This window comes from Phalacrocorax aristotelis, chromosome 3, assembly GCF_949628215.1.
Source record: "Phalacrocorax aristotelis chromosome 3, bGulAri2.1, whole genome shotgun sequence".
Taxonomy (NCBI): Eukaryota; Metazoa; Chordata; class Aves; order Suliformes; family Phalacrocoracidae; genus Phalacrocorax; species Phalacrocorax aristotelis.
This window is the reverse complement of record NC_134278.1, coordinates 57,986,009-58,002,236: the sequence shown is the minus strand read 5'-3', so window position 1 is coordinate 58,002,236 and position 16,228 is coordinate 57,986,009. Positions and strand designations below refer to the sequence as shown.

Below are 16,228 nucleotides of genomic sequence, written 5' to 3'. Positions count from 1 at the left end.
ATAAAGCACTAGACCTTTAAAATGTGTGGCTACTATTTATTCATTCATTCATTCAGACATTTCTTCCATAACCTGACTCAAATTCTCTGCTATGTTGTGCATTTAAACAAAGACAGTTGGTGAACTGACTGCAAAGCTTTGGATAACTTGAAAAAATTATTGTTTTTCAGTATGATCATAGCATATGCATGCTTTCAATTAAGTATTTACATTTATAGTTATTGATTGCATGTGCAATGCAAGTATATCTGCAATACAAGTACTTAACCTGCATTCTGTTTTTGAAATTTCCAGCAGTTCCCACTTGCTTTCACTGCGATCTTTGACACTTTTAAAATTGAGCTCTAACTGGTCAAGTCAGGTGAGCAAGAGTAAGAGGTTCTTTGGTGCCAGAACCTCTCCTCTAATGAGCAACAGGTGATAAAAAGCTCCTGCCATTCATGCTGTAGCAGGAAAGGGACTGCTTTTTTCGAAATGTACTTGTACTGCACACATTACTTTTCTCTGATGAACCACTGAGACAAATATACCTTTAAAGGGTTGCATGGTTTGCTGTGCTGGTGCCATTCCATTTGGAAACACCAGAATGCAGATACAGTCTCCTTTATGAACTGCTTCAAACAGAGCTGGATACTTATAAGAAATAACTTCCATGGCAAAATGTTCTTCATCTGGCATCACACATATATTATGGGAGACAGGTACGCTGAATGAAGGAACAAAAATGTGCATTTCATACTTTTTAATAGCCGTTCATTTCTCCTCCCAGTGACGGTTCATTGCTGGTGTGCAAGTGAAGACTCTGTTTTATACATACCTGGCCACCTTACCACCACCACAGGAGGGGTTTATTTGAGAACATTTTTTTAGTTATTAGATTGTATTCTGTTCAGTTCCATGAGTTATTGCATTAGATAATATTGCTCTTCTTCAGGACTCAGAAAAAAATTTTGTAGGAACAATTTCTGCCCTCTTGAAAGAAGACACATATCATGCCAGACTAACTTACCCACCCCACAGTCTTTGGTGGTTAAAATAAATTGTTTAGCAGAAATCTTTCTGAAATATTTTTGATCTTTTTATATGAGGTTCTGCTCTGGAAGGAAACCCCATACTTTTGTCTGATTCATCCCAGATCAAAAGGAACAATGTGAAGGAGTCTGTAGGTTGGGTTTTACACCTGAATGTGCAGGAGAGCTGGTAACCTGGCAGAATCCTTCACACTCAGGACTCAGAAATACTGATAAATGTTAGTGACGAAATCCTAGCTGCCCAGCAATGACTGACACAGATGTTATTTTTGCAGATAACAGTCTTATGGTACATGAAGCATTAGTAATATCTTTTAAATAATTCAAGAGAATATTAATATCCCCCAACTGCCTTGTACTTAAGAGTGATAGGTGTGTTTAAATTAACCTCTCAGAATACACCCGGACTATTCAAGACATGAATTTACTTTGGGACCACCAGCTTTAAGTGCCTGATCCACCACTCCTTCTGACTCCAGTGAAAGGATTGATAGACCTTGCAAGGCCAGACAAGAGAAAAGAGCTTTTGTTCTCTTCCTAATATGCATTCATGGCAGTCTTTTAGGAGGAAAAGAGCAGGAACAAATGTATTTCTTAGCCCACTTGTGTTAGTATGGAGTGGAAGAATTGGTAACGTTACTTTGAGTGATTTATGAAGACCATTAGGATTTAGTCTGCCAGTAGCATTTGCTGGTCACTGTCAGGGCACTACTGTGACAAGTGAAGAGTTGTTTTTTACCTAAGAAAAGAAATGTACAATGGGGAAAGTGGGATAAGGACTCATTTGACAAAGGCTGTAAAGGAAGCAGGATGGTGTCATTTTCAGAGCAGGTCTGTCAAGTCAGGTAGCAAAGGAAGGTGATTGGGACCATAGTCCTGCTTGTGACATGCACCTCTCACTGCTTGCTGTCTTCTGCCTCTATGCATAACCTCCCCCAGGACTGCGCAGCACCCAAATTTCTGTCAGACACCTCTTTGCAGTATATGGGACATAAACACGATTGTGAACTTTAGCTTGAATTTGGTAATGTCTGAAAAGTGCATGTTCTGGTTGATTGTACTTCCAGTCCTGCATCTCTGCAGTTTCAATGCTGTCTTGCTTTTGTCATTACTGCATCTGAACCAAAGGGTTGCTTTTTCTAACTGTCATGCTCTGTTTCTTATTTGTAGACAGATGATATTTTTTGTTGTTACTCAGAAATGTGGGGAATAGGAGTATTGTTATATCTACCTTCTGCAGAGTTTAAGTAAAACCTTAGCTACCTTCCCTCTCTCAAAAAAAAAAAAAAAACCAAACAAAAAAACCCGCTCCCCTCTCAATTGTCTGTTACCTAAGTAACAAGAAACATGGCTTTTCCTTGTTCATCATAAGGTGGCATTGTTAGGAGAGGTGGAATCCAAATATCCAGGTTACGTTTGCTTCAAAAAACCTTTCACCAGGCATGAATTTGAGCAGAAGTCTGAACTGACCAGGTAGCTCAGGAAAGGGGAATAACCACAAGTGATTAGAGAGGAAAATCTTTAAGGCATCAGGGGTATAAAAAGGGATTTTATAGCCAAATGCCCACTTCAAAAAGTGTCTATGAACTTAAAATGTACAAGTACAGTTATAATTATTTTCAAGACCCACAAAATTATCTCAAGCACACACCTTTATACTGGAGGCCAAATCCTCCTGATGCAGAAAATACTCATGTCTTGGTCTGGATTGTTTTACAGTGGCACAACAGCTCAACGTGCTGCACTGCTGAATGTGGCTGCGCAGCCCCTTCATCCCACAGGGAACAACTGCCAACAGCTCCTTGGCAGCTGCGGTTTGTGCCAGCAGTACCAGAGCTGCACGGTTTCCTCAGGCCCTGGGAATGCAGCCGGGAGCTTCCAAAAGTCCCCAATGTCCTTGCCTTGCCTTCCGAGCTCTGGGGACGCAGCTGAGGATCTTCTACTCTGTGTCTCTGGGGTAATACTTTTATTTTCATTTAAACTGTGGATTTAGAAAAATGAAATGATTTAACTATCCCTTTAGGATCATTGTATTCCCCTGCATTTGGTTCATTTGTGTTCTGCTCTTTCAGGGAGACGGGGGAGGAGTAAGGAAGACGTAGCAAGTCTTTTCAGTAACTGCTTTGCAGACAAATATTCTTTATGGTTTGCACTAGGAAGTTGACTTTGGACATATGTTGGAGCTTGGACAGGAATCTAATGTGATTGACAGTGACAAGTGGTGACATACTATTCAAGGAAAGATTGTATATATCTGCTATGATGAGTGGTAAAGACATTAATGCTCAAACTTATTTCTCCTTTAAAAAGATCTTTTATTTTTTATACATACTTTTTTCAGTGCAGTTGCAGCTGTTCATACTGACAAGGTTGAATTTACTAATTCGTATCTTCTGCTTGTACTCTGTAAAGAAGCTAAATTGTCTAATGAAAAACTCCCTGGTTAGATTTTCTTTTTAAATAGTGATAATAATAATAATAAAGTGGGTTCTTCATCTGCAGTTCTGACTGTGATCTACCCAAGACTGTGGCTAGAATGAGGGAGAAAGAAAGAGGGAATACAATGAAAAATTATAGCTATTGTTGAAACAAACTTTTTAAAAAATAAATCTGGTTTCTGTTGTGTAATTTGTTTCTTATAGCTGATAATCGCTGAAATATTTTGCCTGCTTTATATTTTTTTCTCCTTTCTTCTGTATCTGTTTCTCTGTACACTTGTGACAAATAACAGATTATCTTTAATATTTTGCATCATAAGTTTGTGTATTACTGGGTGGATGACTGATTTTGTGGCACATAAAGGGTTAATTCCAGCTGCAGACTTTTGTGTTTCAGGAGTCAAAGAATGATTTATCAGCTGCCAGGAGCTGACATCGCTCCCATCTGTGGAAATGCATAACTCAAGCAGGTCTTAATGTCCCAGGGCAAACAGGGACCTGGGAATAACAGAAAAACCTGCAGTTAAAAAAAAAACGACAGGAGACACACACCAGCTGCAGGACCACTCTTAGAGATTCAACTCTATCACACACACAGAGGGACATGCAGGACAAAAAGGCCTACTTAAACTTGCAAGAGAAGATTGGGATATATAACCTTCTGCTGTTGAATTTCCAAACAAATGGTGCTCATCCTGGAAGCGGCTTTTAATTCACTGTGCCTAGATCATGAGTGTCTGCTCTCAGAAAAGCTACAAAACAGCTAAAATCCAGATTGGCCTCCTGAGGTTTTGAGTTTTTGGTTTTGGTTTTGAGGTTTTGGAGGTTTTGAGGTTTTGGAGTTATTTACAAGGGTAATCCTTTGCTAATATGACTATGGGAAGTCCAGTCAAGCCTGAGTCTCTAAGAGCACATGGTATGTAAGATAACATATCAAGCAGAAAAACAAGCCATTAAAAGGAAAAGAAGGTGAGAGTTCTCCTTGGTTGTGAAGGGCAGGTAGTTCTGAGCATCCAAAAAGGGTTCACATTAGTGAAGATACCTGGGTGTTAGTTTTACCCCAGCATATCTTTTTCCAGGTACTTGGTGTGAGAACATGTATATTTTTCCTTTGTCTTTTCACATCAGACTTTTGTCCAAAATTGTCTTCCTTTTCATCTGTTTTAGGCAGTGTGCTCAACTATGATAATACCTGAAAAAAACCCCAAACCACCCAAATATTTTTGATACTGATTTCTGCTGAAACCTTTTATGAGTAAAGTCTGAAGACTAACTTGAAATGTATCAGTGGAAATTTGGAGATGGGTCTGAAGTTTGAAGTTCAGGAATAATTTAGTTCTTTTGCTACATGTATTTGTGTGATACATTTCTGCGTCTTGTTCTATGCTGAAGCATAGAAATTCGGTTTAAAATAAAATTTTGAAAAAAGTAGAATTTTTTGTAAAAATTCCTGTTCTCAAGGAAAAAATTGTCAGAAGTGAAGACATCTTACTTTGAAAGACCATTTTTGACCAGCCAGCACACCAAGCTCATTAGGATATTAGAACAGTTCTCAGTCGGTATTTCTGACAAGGGTAATTCATGTCACATCAGAGCCAACCCCCATTTCTACTAATCAGCTAATTTTGATGTTCCATACACCACCAACCTTGGATACCGCTTGTCCTGAAGAAAAGCACAATTAAAATGGACTTTTTGTCATTGCTTCTTAAAAAGGGTCAGTTCCAGATATCCCTTCTTCACTATCATGGAGGTTGTGTTACCTGTGAGACAGCTTCTGAGAAAATTTCTAGATGTGAAAGTAAAGCCACAAGGGTGCTAATAAAACAATACTCATTAAGAACAGCAAGAATAAAGCAGATCAAAGGAAAAGAAAAAGGCATGTAATATGGACTGCTAAAGCTTATCCAAATGCAGCCCACCTTGCCGTGCTGCAATAGATGTCCTCTCTGAACCCAGCTCATAGTAATACTTGGCACAGTTAGAGCAAAGAACACTGGAAAAAAAACCTGCCCTAAACAAGGGGGCTGCTTTAGCCTGATTTCCTCCACTGACTGACTGTCGACTCAGTCAGTTGCAAGAAGACCAAGTAGGATATCTTTTAACAACCTTGTTTCCTGGAAGTAGTTTTATGATCAGTGGGCCTTTTTGGATGTTAGAAACGGCTCGTTACTCAGTCACGCACCCAGACTGAGGTTACATCAGCAGTTTTGCAGCATGATGTCTAATCGGGAGTATTGTCTATGGTAAAGTGGAATACTCAGTGTCACAGATATTTTCTTCTGTACCTGCTGAGTTTCTATCATGTAGTTTTAGAGTAATTTCTTTTTGTGAAACCTAACCTACCAAATGCCCCTTAATGAGCTCAGAATGCCAGGGTGATGTGACTCCAGTGTGCTTCTCAGCTGTCCCCAGGCAGAGGTTGATCTGCATTTAGACCAGTCTGCCTACAGAGACAGGGTTTCTTAACTGTCTGCCAGTTGTTAGCACTAAATGTAGGACAGATCTACTATGGAGTTCAACTAACTGTCTCCTACTTATTTGAAGAAGAAATTGTTTAAAGATATTATGTATGCAACTCTAATTGAAAAATGATGCGGACTGATTTATGAAAATGTTTGAACATATAGCAAGCTTTAACCTAGATCCGATACCTAGGTCTTGTTTAGTTCTGTACTTTGGGTGTACCTTAGAATAACCAAAATAAGGCTATACTTTGGTCATGTTGATTCCAAAAATCTTGCAGCTGTTAGTCATTAGATGTCAATCACAAATGGAAAACAATTACTTTAGAGTTGTGTAATGGCACATAGAAGTTCACAAATACATCTCTCACTGATGAGGACTTCAAGGGCATCAGAATACGAATGTGTGCTCCTATTCATACTGAAAACCATAGGATATTACCACTGAAATGGAATGAAAGTGTCATCAATAAGTAACAGTATTACTAAACAAAAAAATCAAACAGAAAAAGGAGTGAAAAATCTTTTTCAGTGGAAACCAGATGTTGCCTCAAACAAATATTAGTATTTTAATTCATATGCACGTCAAAGCTCAGTGGCAGACATCACTCTAATCCTATATTTGCTTCTGCATGTGTTTTTATTATTCATTGGATTCAGTACCGTCCGCCCTCTCCCTAGCTTTATACTTCCATTCTATATTTAGTTCTTATCAGTTGATTATTGACTGTTTCTGATGCAATGTTCTACCAAGATTCATCAGATACAGCAGAGTTAAGGTTAAGTTTCCTTTCCTTGATCCTGCTGTGCTGCTGAGCACGCACTGAGGTACAAAGCCCTTTTGTTTTGCTTAGTTTGATTTTGTAGGACCAAACTCTGAGAATTTCTTGCTAATGTCTCAGTGGACAAGCTCAAATATTGTTCTGCATTTCCCTGTTTACTGATTTTTTTTTTTACTGAATTTTACTCAATTCTGCAAATGCTTCCGTGTATCAGTAGGAAAGTCTCTCCTCTCATTATCTTGTAATTCAATGTCATCTATTGTCTTTCCTTATTCCTTTTTTAGTAATATCATCAAGGCAACCCAGAAATCAGCTCATAAAGTATTCGTATACACCTACTTTGATTATATGAACAACACAACTTTTAATCTAAAAGCCAGAGTTTGTATTAGAGTCTGTCAAATAGTAAACCTTTGACATTTTCCCAAAATAAAATGTTCACATAGTTGCTTTTGTTTAATTTATCAGTTAGGGTTCACACTGAAATACACGTTATCTGAGATCAAGGCACATGGTTGCATGCAGACATCTGTAACAGCATATAGTACTTTCTTCTCCCCTCTTCATAAGACTGTTACTTTTTCCCTATCCAGGCAACTACCGAGGAAAGAGAACCTTCATTTTATTTTCTTTAACACAGACTTGTATATTTCAGGAATCTGGTTTGAGCAGGGACACTTAACCTGCTGCTACAACTCCCTCCATGGCCACTGAACGTGAGACCTGATCCAGGGACAGTGCATTTACCATGTAGTCCCTGTGAGCGGTAAGGCAGTACTTATTGCTAGCTCGAGCCAAAAGCATTTTCACATCGTGCTGGAAACCTGATGGGAAGAAAATGAGGAGAAATTGTGTGTGTCCAGGTTTGGATATCACTTGCAAGACCCAAAGTAATTTTAAATTTTTTGGTTTTGTTATTGTTTGAAATATGAACAAGGAGAAAGAAAGGACATTTTACAAAAAAAGATTTCCTATCAGGTAAGACAGAGAAAGCTCCCACAAAATGCATTCTGGGTGAGCTTCAGTGTATCAGCTAGGTCAGGGAATTAATGTTTACTTTGTTGGATGAAGAGCTGCATAGATTTTGTGCTGGCCTTCTGCATAATGTGAATTTCACAGATTAGTGTAGAAGAAACTCCTACACTTGAGCCAGACACTAAACTTCAGATTTTAAAACTTCTAACCAGCCCTAAACAAAATTTTGAGACTTTCCTTTGACTAGACTCCTAAAGATGAAATATGATATTCTGTATCATTTTCAGATGGTAATGTTCATTTTTCAAAGTAAATGTACACGCATATACACAGAAGCAGAACTTGTTTTACCTTAGTTCTATGTATTTTTGCAAAGGCCGTGATTATCTCCAGTAAATATGACACCCAGCTCCCGTGACTTTGCCTGCCTTAAAGGGAGCAACTGTGTAACTTCCAATACAGTTGCCTAGAGCTATATTTTTTTAAGATATTTGTGCATATGACAGCTTTAGCCTGCTTCCCAGAATGAATGTTTTGCACCTACAAGGGATGCAGAGACTACCAAGCAGTTCTCTTTCTGGCCACTGGGCTGCTGTTGTGGAAAATTGATTTCTAGTTGGATTCTCTCACTCCCTTTGCTGTTTTATTTTGGTTTCAGAATATCAGCCCACTATTGAAGGTGAGCATAAATAGCCACAAAGAAAGTAAGACATGGAGGTGAGAGGGCAGGTGGTAGGAGCTGAAATTGAAACAGTGAGGGACAACCATACACGTACAGTTATACAAACCGGTATGTCTGGGTATAGTCCAGAATCTCAGGATCTTGTGACATAAAACAAGAACAAAATTCAGACATTAATATTTTCCCCAGTTCTCTCTTCTTATATACCCAAACTGAGCCTGTATTATTTTATTTCAGTTTGAACAGTAATACATGTAAAAGCAATCCTGACTTCACAATATTGATTAGCTCTGTGCTTCGGGTGTTCAGCTGAGATGATCTCTCTCACATCTCAAGAAAGTAGTATAGCTGTCAAAATACAGATGACCCAAAATATTTAACTACTCATGTAAAATGGAACTGCTCCAGCAGAAGAGAGACAAGTAACTAAGAAGGGCAAGGGCTTTACCTTATCACATGTCCTAACACCCTTTACTAACCACTGAGCTATTGTGGGCAGCTGTTTTGTTGATGAGAATGTGATTCCACAGAACATTTCGGTATTCATGAAAGGGTATTTTTGAAGGAATAAGGTTTTGTCTAAAATCTTTTCATCAGCCTTAGTGAGGCAGGCCTTCTGAAGAACAGGCTAAAGGAGAAAACAGAGGGTTAGGAGGATGATCAGAAAAGCACTGACTGCAGAGTGTTGAGTAATGAAAAACTGTCGGTGCAAAAGATTTGGTCAGTAGAGCTGAAGAAGAAAGGGGATGGAGCACTGATTGTAAGCTTTGGCTAGAAAAGATTAACATTTTCAGACATGCGGCAAGTTTGAAGAGTGTTAAAGGGAAAAGAAAAAGTCCTGGTAGTGACTGTAAACTGTTCGGTGAATCTTCACTTCTGCATCTTGTGCAGTGGTAAAGTAGATTCCTTTCCTTATACTTTGCCACAGAGCCAGGTGCTTATATCTCCTGGGGGAAAGATGAGAAGTGCAAATGCCAGCCCATGTAGCAGAGACGAGCTGACTATAGGTTCCCTAGAAAGAACTGTTTAAGATGGTTTCTGATTTCATGTGGCGATGACATTTATGTAGAGGTATGCTGGCTAGAGCGCACTTTTCTGTTAATTTCATTTTCAGCTCTTGCTCACATACATAATTCTACAGCTGTGAAATTGCAAGCAATGCAATGAAAAGATTGCTCAGGTTTTTAAATTGTTATTCTTATTTAAATTGTTAGGGTTTTAGTTCCTCAAATTGTTTTAAAAGTCTACTTGTTTTCAGTTTTATAAAATCTCATTTAAAATCACAGAAATTTTGAGCTGTTTAATTCTTTCCCTGAATCAGACCTAGAAAAAAACTGATCAGCTTAATATTTTTGCATATTGCCTTCATGCATTTAGACTATATAAACTATTACTTTTTACATTTTTAACAGTGTTCTGTAATTCTTAAATGAACATCACTGGTATGTGTGATAGTTGCAGCAAATCAGAAGAGTACCAAAAAAATCCAAACTGAAGAAGTTACCAATCTCATAGGTTTAAAGCAGTGTCTTAACTGGTGCTGAACTGCCACTAAGAATCAAAGTAGAGAAATCACCTAAATTTACCCTCCCCCTTAGTCAGCGGTAATCTTCATAGGACCCTCCCCAAACCAAATAAGGCCAAGAAGAATGTGCTAAGCATTGAGTGTGCTAAGAATAAAGTTGAGCTGGGATGGATAAGGTTACTTTGAACTCTATATTTCATGTTTCCTGACATACCCCCCAAAGAACTGCAATTATGCTAGTGAGGCTGCAGGAGCGTTAAACAGTTCTTTCCCAGTTCTTTTGCTTTTTGCTGCCTTTCTATGAGCTCCTGTCCTGTTTAGAGCTGGGCCTTTTTATTTGTAGTGTGCATGGTTCTTAGGATATTAGAAAAAACATGCTGAAGATTCACTGTGAGGCATGGCTATTTTTGTTAGAAGCTGATACTTTAGACTAAGCTTTAAGTGTTGCCTCTGGAAGGCCTTAGGTTGCTCTCGGAGGGCAGGAGTCTGCAGAGGAAACAGAAAGTTCAGAGGTGCACAAAAGAAGAAGGAACAGAATTAGAAAAAGCAGAGGACCTCCCTCCTCCTCAATCTGCAGCTCCTGCAAGAGCCAGAAACCCAGAAGTATTATCTAAGCTGCCACAGTAGATCTTGACCTTTTTAACAGAGTATCTCTTACCATCATCATCATGGCCGAGATTACAGCAGAAGGTACGGTAACTATTTTCAAATATAATTAACCAAAAATGATATGTACTTTGACAGTGTAACTGAGCTAGCGTGTCAATATGATTTGTTGCTCTTAGCAAATAGTGCTTTCACTCCAGGATTATTTCATTTTGTTTGTTGGATTGCTTTCTACTTTTCTTTCCTGGTTTTTTCTTTTTCACTCCTGTAGCCTGAGCTTCTACCAGTTACTGAAGCTAGATCTCTGTACACCTCTAAAAATAGCGTTAGACTCATTTGCAGAACACTGCTTAGGCAGCTCCATTAGAGTGATACAAAAAGGGGAATGTCAGGTGGTTCCACCCCCAAGCCTTTGCTCAGGTAAAGCTTTGGTGGACCCTTACAATGGGAGATTTGCCAGAGTCAGAATAACTTTGTTTGGTGGCCCTGATTTTTCCATAAGGAGAACTGTACATGAAGTTACTGAAGGGTAAAAGCTATCAACTCTGTAATCCTTATCCAGGTAAACTTCTAAAGCAGTCAGTGAAAGTTGTGCTGAAATAAGTACGCCAGAACTAGGCCTGCAAGAATGAAAGGCAATTGTATTAACCGATAAATACATATTCTAAAATATGAATATTTCATGTACTTTAATATTTCCTGACCATTCATATTTAAATAACATTTTAGATGCATAACAATATTTTATCATCCCCGGTCAGACAGGGGATATATTTAAAATGCAACCTTCTTTAAATTTAATACTGAATATTTTAGTTGAATTTCATTCCAGCCTTTTTTTTTCCTGTGCGGATTACTCCACTGTTTATCTGAATTTAATAATAACACTACAAAAAAAAAAAGCTTTTAAACAGTCTTCTGAAAGTTATTTTTATTCTACTTGTCAAGGTTTTGTGGTGTTTCAGTATATGGAAGTTGTACTTTTCATCTTCCATTTTTCATTGTTAATATTTGTAAGAGGATCCACATTAAGTGGTATTAGAGAGTGAGCCCATTGTCTTCTAAAGGACTGATGTTAGGACTATGTCAAATTGTACAATCCTTGCCTTGTCTGCTTAGCCACAGCAAAGAGACGATGTGCATATGATTTTTTAATCAGCAGTTGGATGGATCTATAATTTGCTTCTGGCAGCAAATACTGCCAAAACAGGTGGCTCATCCTGACAGCCCCAACCCAAATGCTAGCACTGGTTTACTTGGATATTCTTAACCAGGTTTATTGGAGACATTGGTTATTTCATAGCTGCTATCAGGGAAATGGGGAAATTATATTTGTCTTCCAAAATGCGTGCATTAATCCCATCAGTGTCAGAGAAGCAGTATGGCAGTGCCTATTGCAAGGTTCTCCAAGTGAAAAAAAACCCAAATTAGCAAGATTTTTAGTCCAAAATTAATAGCAAAAATAGAAGACTTCAATCAGTCTGGAAGTTACTTTTCAGTCATATAGCTTATTAAATAAAGAAAATAAAAGACCCTAAATGAAAAGAAAAATAAACCAAAGAATATGAAAATGTTTATATAGCGATTTTATAATGTTTTTACAGGTGTTCCTTAGCTATAATATTATGTGTCTTTCTTCTGTGATTTTTCTGTGCAAAGCAATAAACCTCAGGTGATAAGGGGCATGAGCTCCACAGTAACCTGTCCTTCAGCGTGTCAGGTAAATAAGCCTTATAATTAGTTTAGTGTACTTCAGTTCAGTTTAGTTTTGTTTTCTTGTATGTGGAATGGACTTATGTTAATTGGCTGATTTTTAAATTCTGGATCCACGAGGTGGAAAGTTTACTTATGGCAGAAAACTAAGAATTCAGCCTGGGGCTAATGTTTCACTGCAGTTTATTTTCCTCTGGGGCTACTGCTGGCACTCACAAGGCAGCCTGAAAGTTCAGGTCTAAACTTCAGCAACACATAGTTTGGACAGATAAAAAACAATTGAAATACGTCTTGCTTCACACAACTTCTTTTTGATTTTATTTTGTTTCATCCTACATCCAAGCCCATGATTTGCTGGGGTCTTCATGACTTTATTAGGATTAATGTACTTGTTCTTTGTGGAGGGTATTCTTAACTCTATTTTACACTGTCAGCCACACAACAGCTAGACTGTCAGGCTCCTTGCCTTGTGGGGTACCATGCTGACACATCACAGAGCACAGCACAACATGACGCAGGCTTCAACACTGCCATGGCCAGTGTGGCTGCTGGATTAGCGAGATCACACAGAATGGTCCAGTCCTGGCAGAGAGATCCTGTTGGTGCACATCCCAAGGTATCTTCTTCTGACAGCCCGTGTCAATACCATGATCTATCCAGAGACAGATGCACGGGGTGCATGGGGTGCTCTTTCAGGTCAACATCATGGTAATGACAATGAGACTAAGTAGCTTAAAAATGTAGCCACCAAGCAATGACCCTGGCCTGTCTAGTTGCATCGCAAGCCACATGTGCGGCCTATTCATTTCCACAGCTACAAATTGTTAGTTGTGGAAATACTGGTGAAGTGTTCCAAGTGAAAGATAAAAGGAGATCTCTGAAGACAGCAATTTATAAATGTCCTTAGAAAGTTGGCAGGACTTAGGTCTCCTGCTGACAAATATTTAGGAGAAGATTCCAAGGGATTATCTTCAGCATCTTCGTATTACATATAATTGCAACCACAGAAATGTACTATTAAGATATGGAAGTTCTTAAAACTGTATACCAAAAAAAAAATCTCAGTAGAGATACTAAGTACTCAGTCTTTACAACACTCTCAGGATCTTTTATTATTATTTTTTTGTTACTATTATTTTTATTATTATATTGTTGTTATTACATTTCAGCTGTTACTGAATATTCTGTAATGGACAGGGACTTTACTGTGATCCACTTAAGAGCTTGCCTAGAAAGTCACTGGTATCTAGCTATGCTACTCTGCTGTGTTTATGAACACGGGGATTGGGCTGGACTCAATGGCAGATGTAGTTAGAGCTGTCACCACTGAAATACGAATACAAAAAGCCTGGCGCCTCTGAGAAATGGCTTCTACTGATGTACAGCTTAATCTGTATGTGCACAATAGCCCCACAGCAGCCCTATAGTTGGTCCTTTCTAGTCCAATCTACTGCAGGTCACAGTGCAAGGTTGATGGCTGTCCCCTGGCACTTTATCCTTCCACGCAGGGAAGAATGAACAGAGACTCAGCTCTGCCTGCTGCGATGCACCAGAGACTGTGCACTGATCTAATCTGGGGAGGTGAAGAGAGGAGAAAGACAAGGTTTCTATGCCAGCTGTTTGTCTGCCACAATTTATTTCCCCAGTGGAGCAAGAGGGAAGCAGGAGTCAAACAGGAGTGTGACAATGAGTCACAATTTGGTCCTTATTTTGCTGCTGAGAGCTGTGAAGCTACAGATTTCCTCTGTCTCGGAGCAGGCTGCAAGGAGACAGGCTAGCCCTGAGGCCACACACAGCTTGTCAGTGACAAAATCAAAATTAGCTTCTGGATTTCAGTCCTTTTCTCAGGCTATTTGACAACTACGAAAAGTTTTAAGATGCAAACCATTTCAAAAGGCAGATTTAACAAGATCTGTATGCTTGAAGATTAATATACGTGAAACTGATAATGTATGAGAAATAACACAAAAGAGCCAGAGGGTAAAATCATAACGACTTAACAAGTCTGATGGCCAGAAGCTAACAGCAGTCTTTGGTTGGCAAAAAGTTTAACGAAGTCACGCTACAGGCAAGAGGGAGATAGATACTTCTCATGGTAATTCATGAGTTGCTGCTAGAGGTGCTAGTTGTGCCAAATGCAAAAGGGGCCTAGATGAATAAATTAGATTAGATGATTCATTTTGATGGCTAAAAGCTTGTGAAGTGTTTCCTAGCCTTCATTTAGACTGCAGTTCAAGCATTGAGTTAGGAGGTTTCTATAGAATTTATTTGCAACAAGCGAATTTGCAAAATAAAAAGATGTTTTCTTTTTCTGGATTTCAGTGTTAATAGGGAAGCAGATAGTACACCTTTTGCAGCAGGGTAAAGAAAACACAACAATTTTGGCAAGGCATTTTTGAAGGAATCAGTCTGCTTTTGTTCAGAAGTACCAGGTAAAGTCAACAGCCAATTACCCAGAGAGACAAAAGGTCAGCAAACTCAGGACTGCATGTAAAAAATGTAAGTCTTTGGGGGGAACAGAAGCTCCAAATTCTCATTGGAATTCCTTAGAACTTGGATCCCCCTGTGCCAGTGGGTGTGGACAACCGAGCTGGTTAGTTTGGCTGCAGCCTGGGTGCTTTCTCACAGCCTATTGAGGCAAGCAAGCATGAGGCCAAATTTGTTAGCTTAAGTTTTAGGTTTAAGAATTTGTGGGCAATGTTACTCACCGCTGGTATGATACCTATGAGTGTTCAGTCAGTACGGAGAAACTCTAACATCCCGTTACCTTAGATGGCCTCTTAGAAAGTCAGCTAGGTACGGACAGCAGGAAGCCTTAAAACCTATTAACCAGAGGTTTAAGCTACTTGTGTGCAGACAGCTGACTGTAAGTCTGTTCATTTATTCACTTTTTCTTTTTAAAAGAACCTTGTGTTCATAAGTATTTGGAACACATAGTAAGGTTACTTACATAATGAGAAATATGTTTAAAAGTCTGGTAGCGTTTTCAAGTTATTAGGGTGATCTGTTCCCACTGATTTCAAAATTAAGTCTGTGCAACTACTTAGATTCTCAAAAGTCCCACTCTACACCTTCAGGTATCTAGTCCTTGAAAAAAACCTAGTCCATAAATATTTTGAGTAAACACTGAGTAAGAGGTGGATTCGTGTTGCTTTTACTGCTCCGCTCTGGAAAGCAGAAGCTGGTTTAGTTTAAAGCACATTTCATAATGCAGATCTGGCTTCAGTCCAGGACACACTGAGGAAGGAGAAACCAGAGTTGCCCTCTTTGAAGCAGGTCAGCCGCTTACAGAAATGGAGAAGCTTTCCTTTTCTTTCTGATGCTGATATACCCTGGTTTCTACTCTGTTTAAGCAGATTGAACTAGTGGACAGTGCCCATTTAGCAGCTTAAACCACATTTAAAGCACTAGAGGATGGATTTCTTTAAATCAAAATGATTGAAAAACCTTTTAAATCACCAATTTTAATCATGATTTAAATCAGCAAGTGAGAAATCTGGATTTCAAAACAGCAATTTTAATCTTTTTTGTGCATGTCATCTATCATTCTTTTTCCCAAAAGAATGGAAGAGAGTCACTGATTCTTGCCAGTTGATTACTAATATGGTGACTGAATACAGTCTTTCTCACTAAATTTGTGCTTTTTACTCATAGAGAGAAAGATAACCTAAATGTCTGTCTATTTATTCTATAGTTCAGGGGCCATTTATTCAGATTCTTAGCCTTACATGGTGGTTTTTTATGATAGAGAATGGAAAATTGTGCATCTTTTTTACTAGATAATGATTTCATTTTTACTTGTGATTTCTGCCAAGCTTCATTAGGATGGAAATCGGAATTCAATTATAATCCTACAAAACCAGTATTTTAAAACTGTTTGTTTGTATACTGTAAATGTACTGGATATATAGGGAAAGTCAATTTTAAATAGAATCTGTTTTGATAAGTGAAGCGATTTATTAAATAAATATATTATTTGTAATTCAGTTTCTGGCGTCTGCATCCTGCAAG

General features: G+C 38.6%; 1 protein-coding gene across 1 annotated transcript in view; it reads left to right on the top strand.

Annotated features, from left to right (window-relative positions):
* Nucleotides 1-10,061: 10,061 nt before the first annotated feature.
* The window catches only part of TRDN (triadin), a 232,904-nt gene continuing 226,737 nt past the window's right edge, over nucleotides 10,062-16,228 (top strand). The window contains exon 1 of the mRNA XM_075087552.1: nucleotides 10,062-10,588. Coding sequence (XP_074943653.1) covers nucleotides 10,567-10,588 — 22 coding nt within the window. The 5' untranslated portion in view covers nucleotides 10,062-10,566. The remainder of the gene's footprint in view (nucleotides 10,589-16,228) is intronic.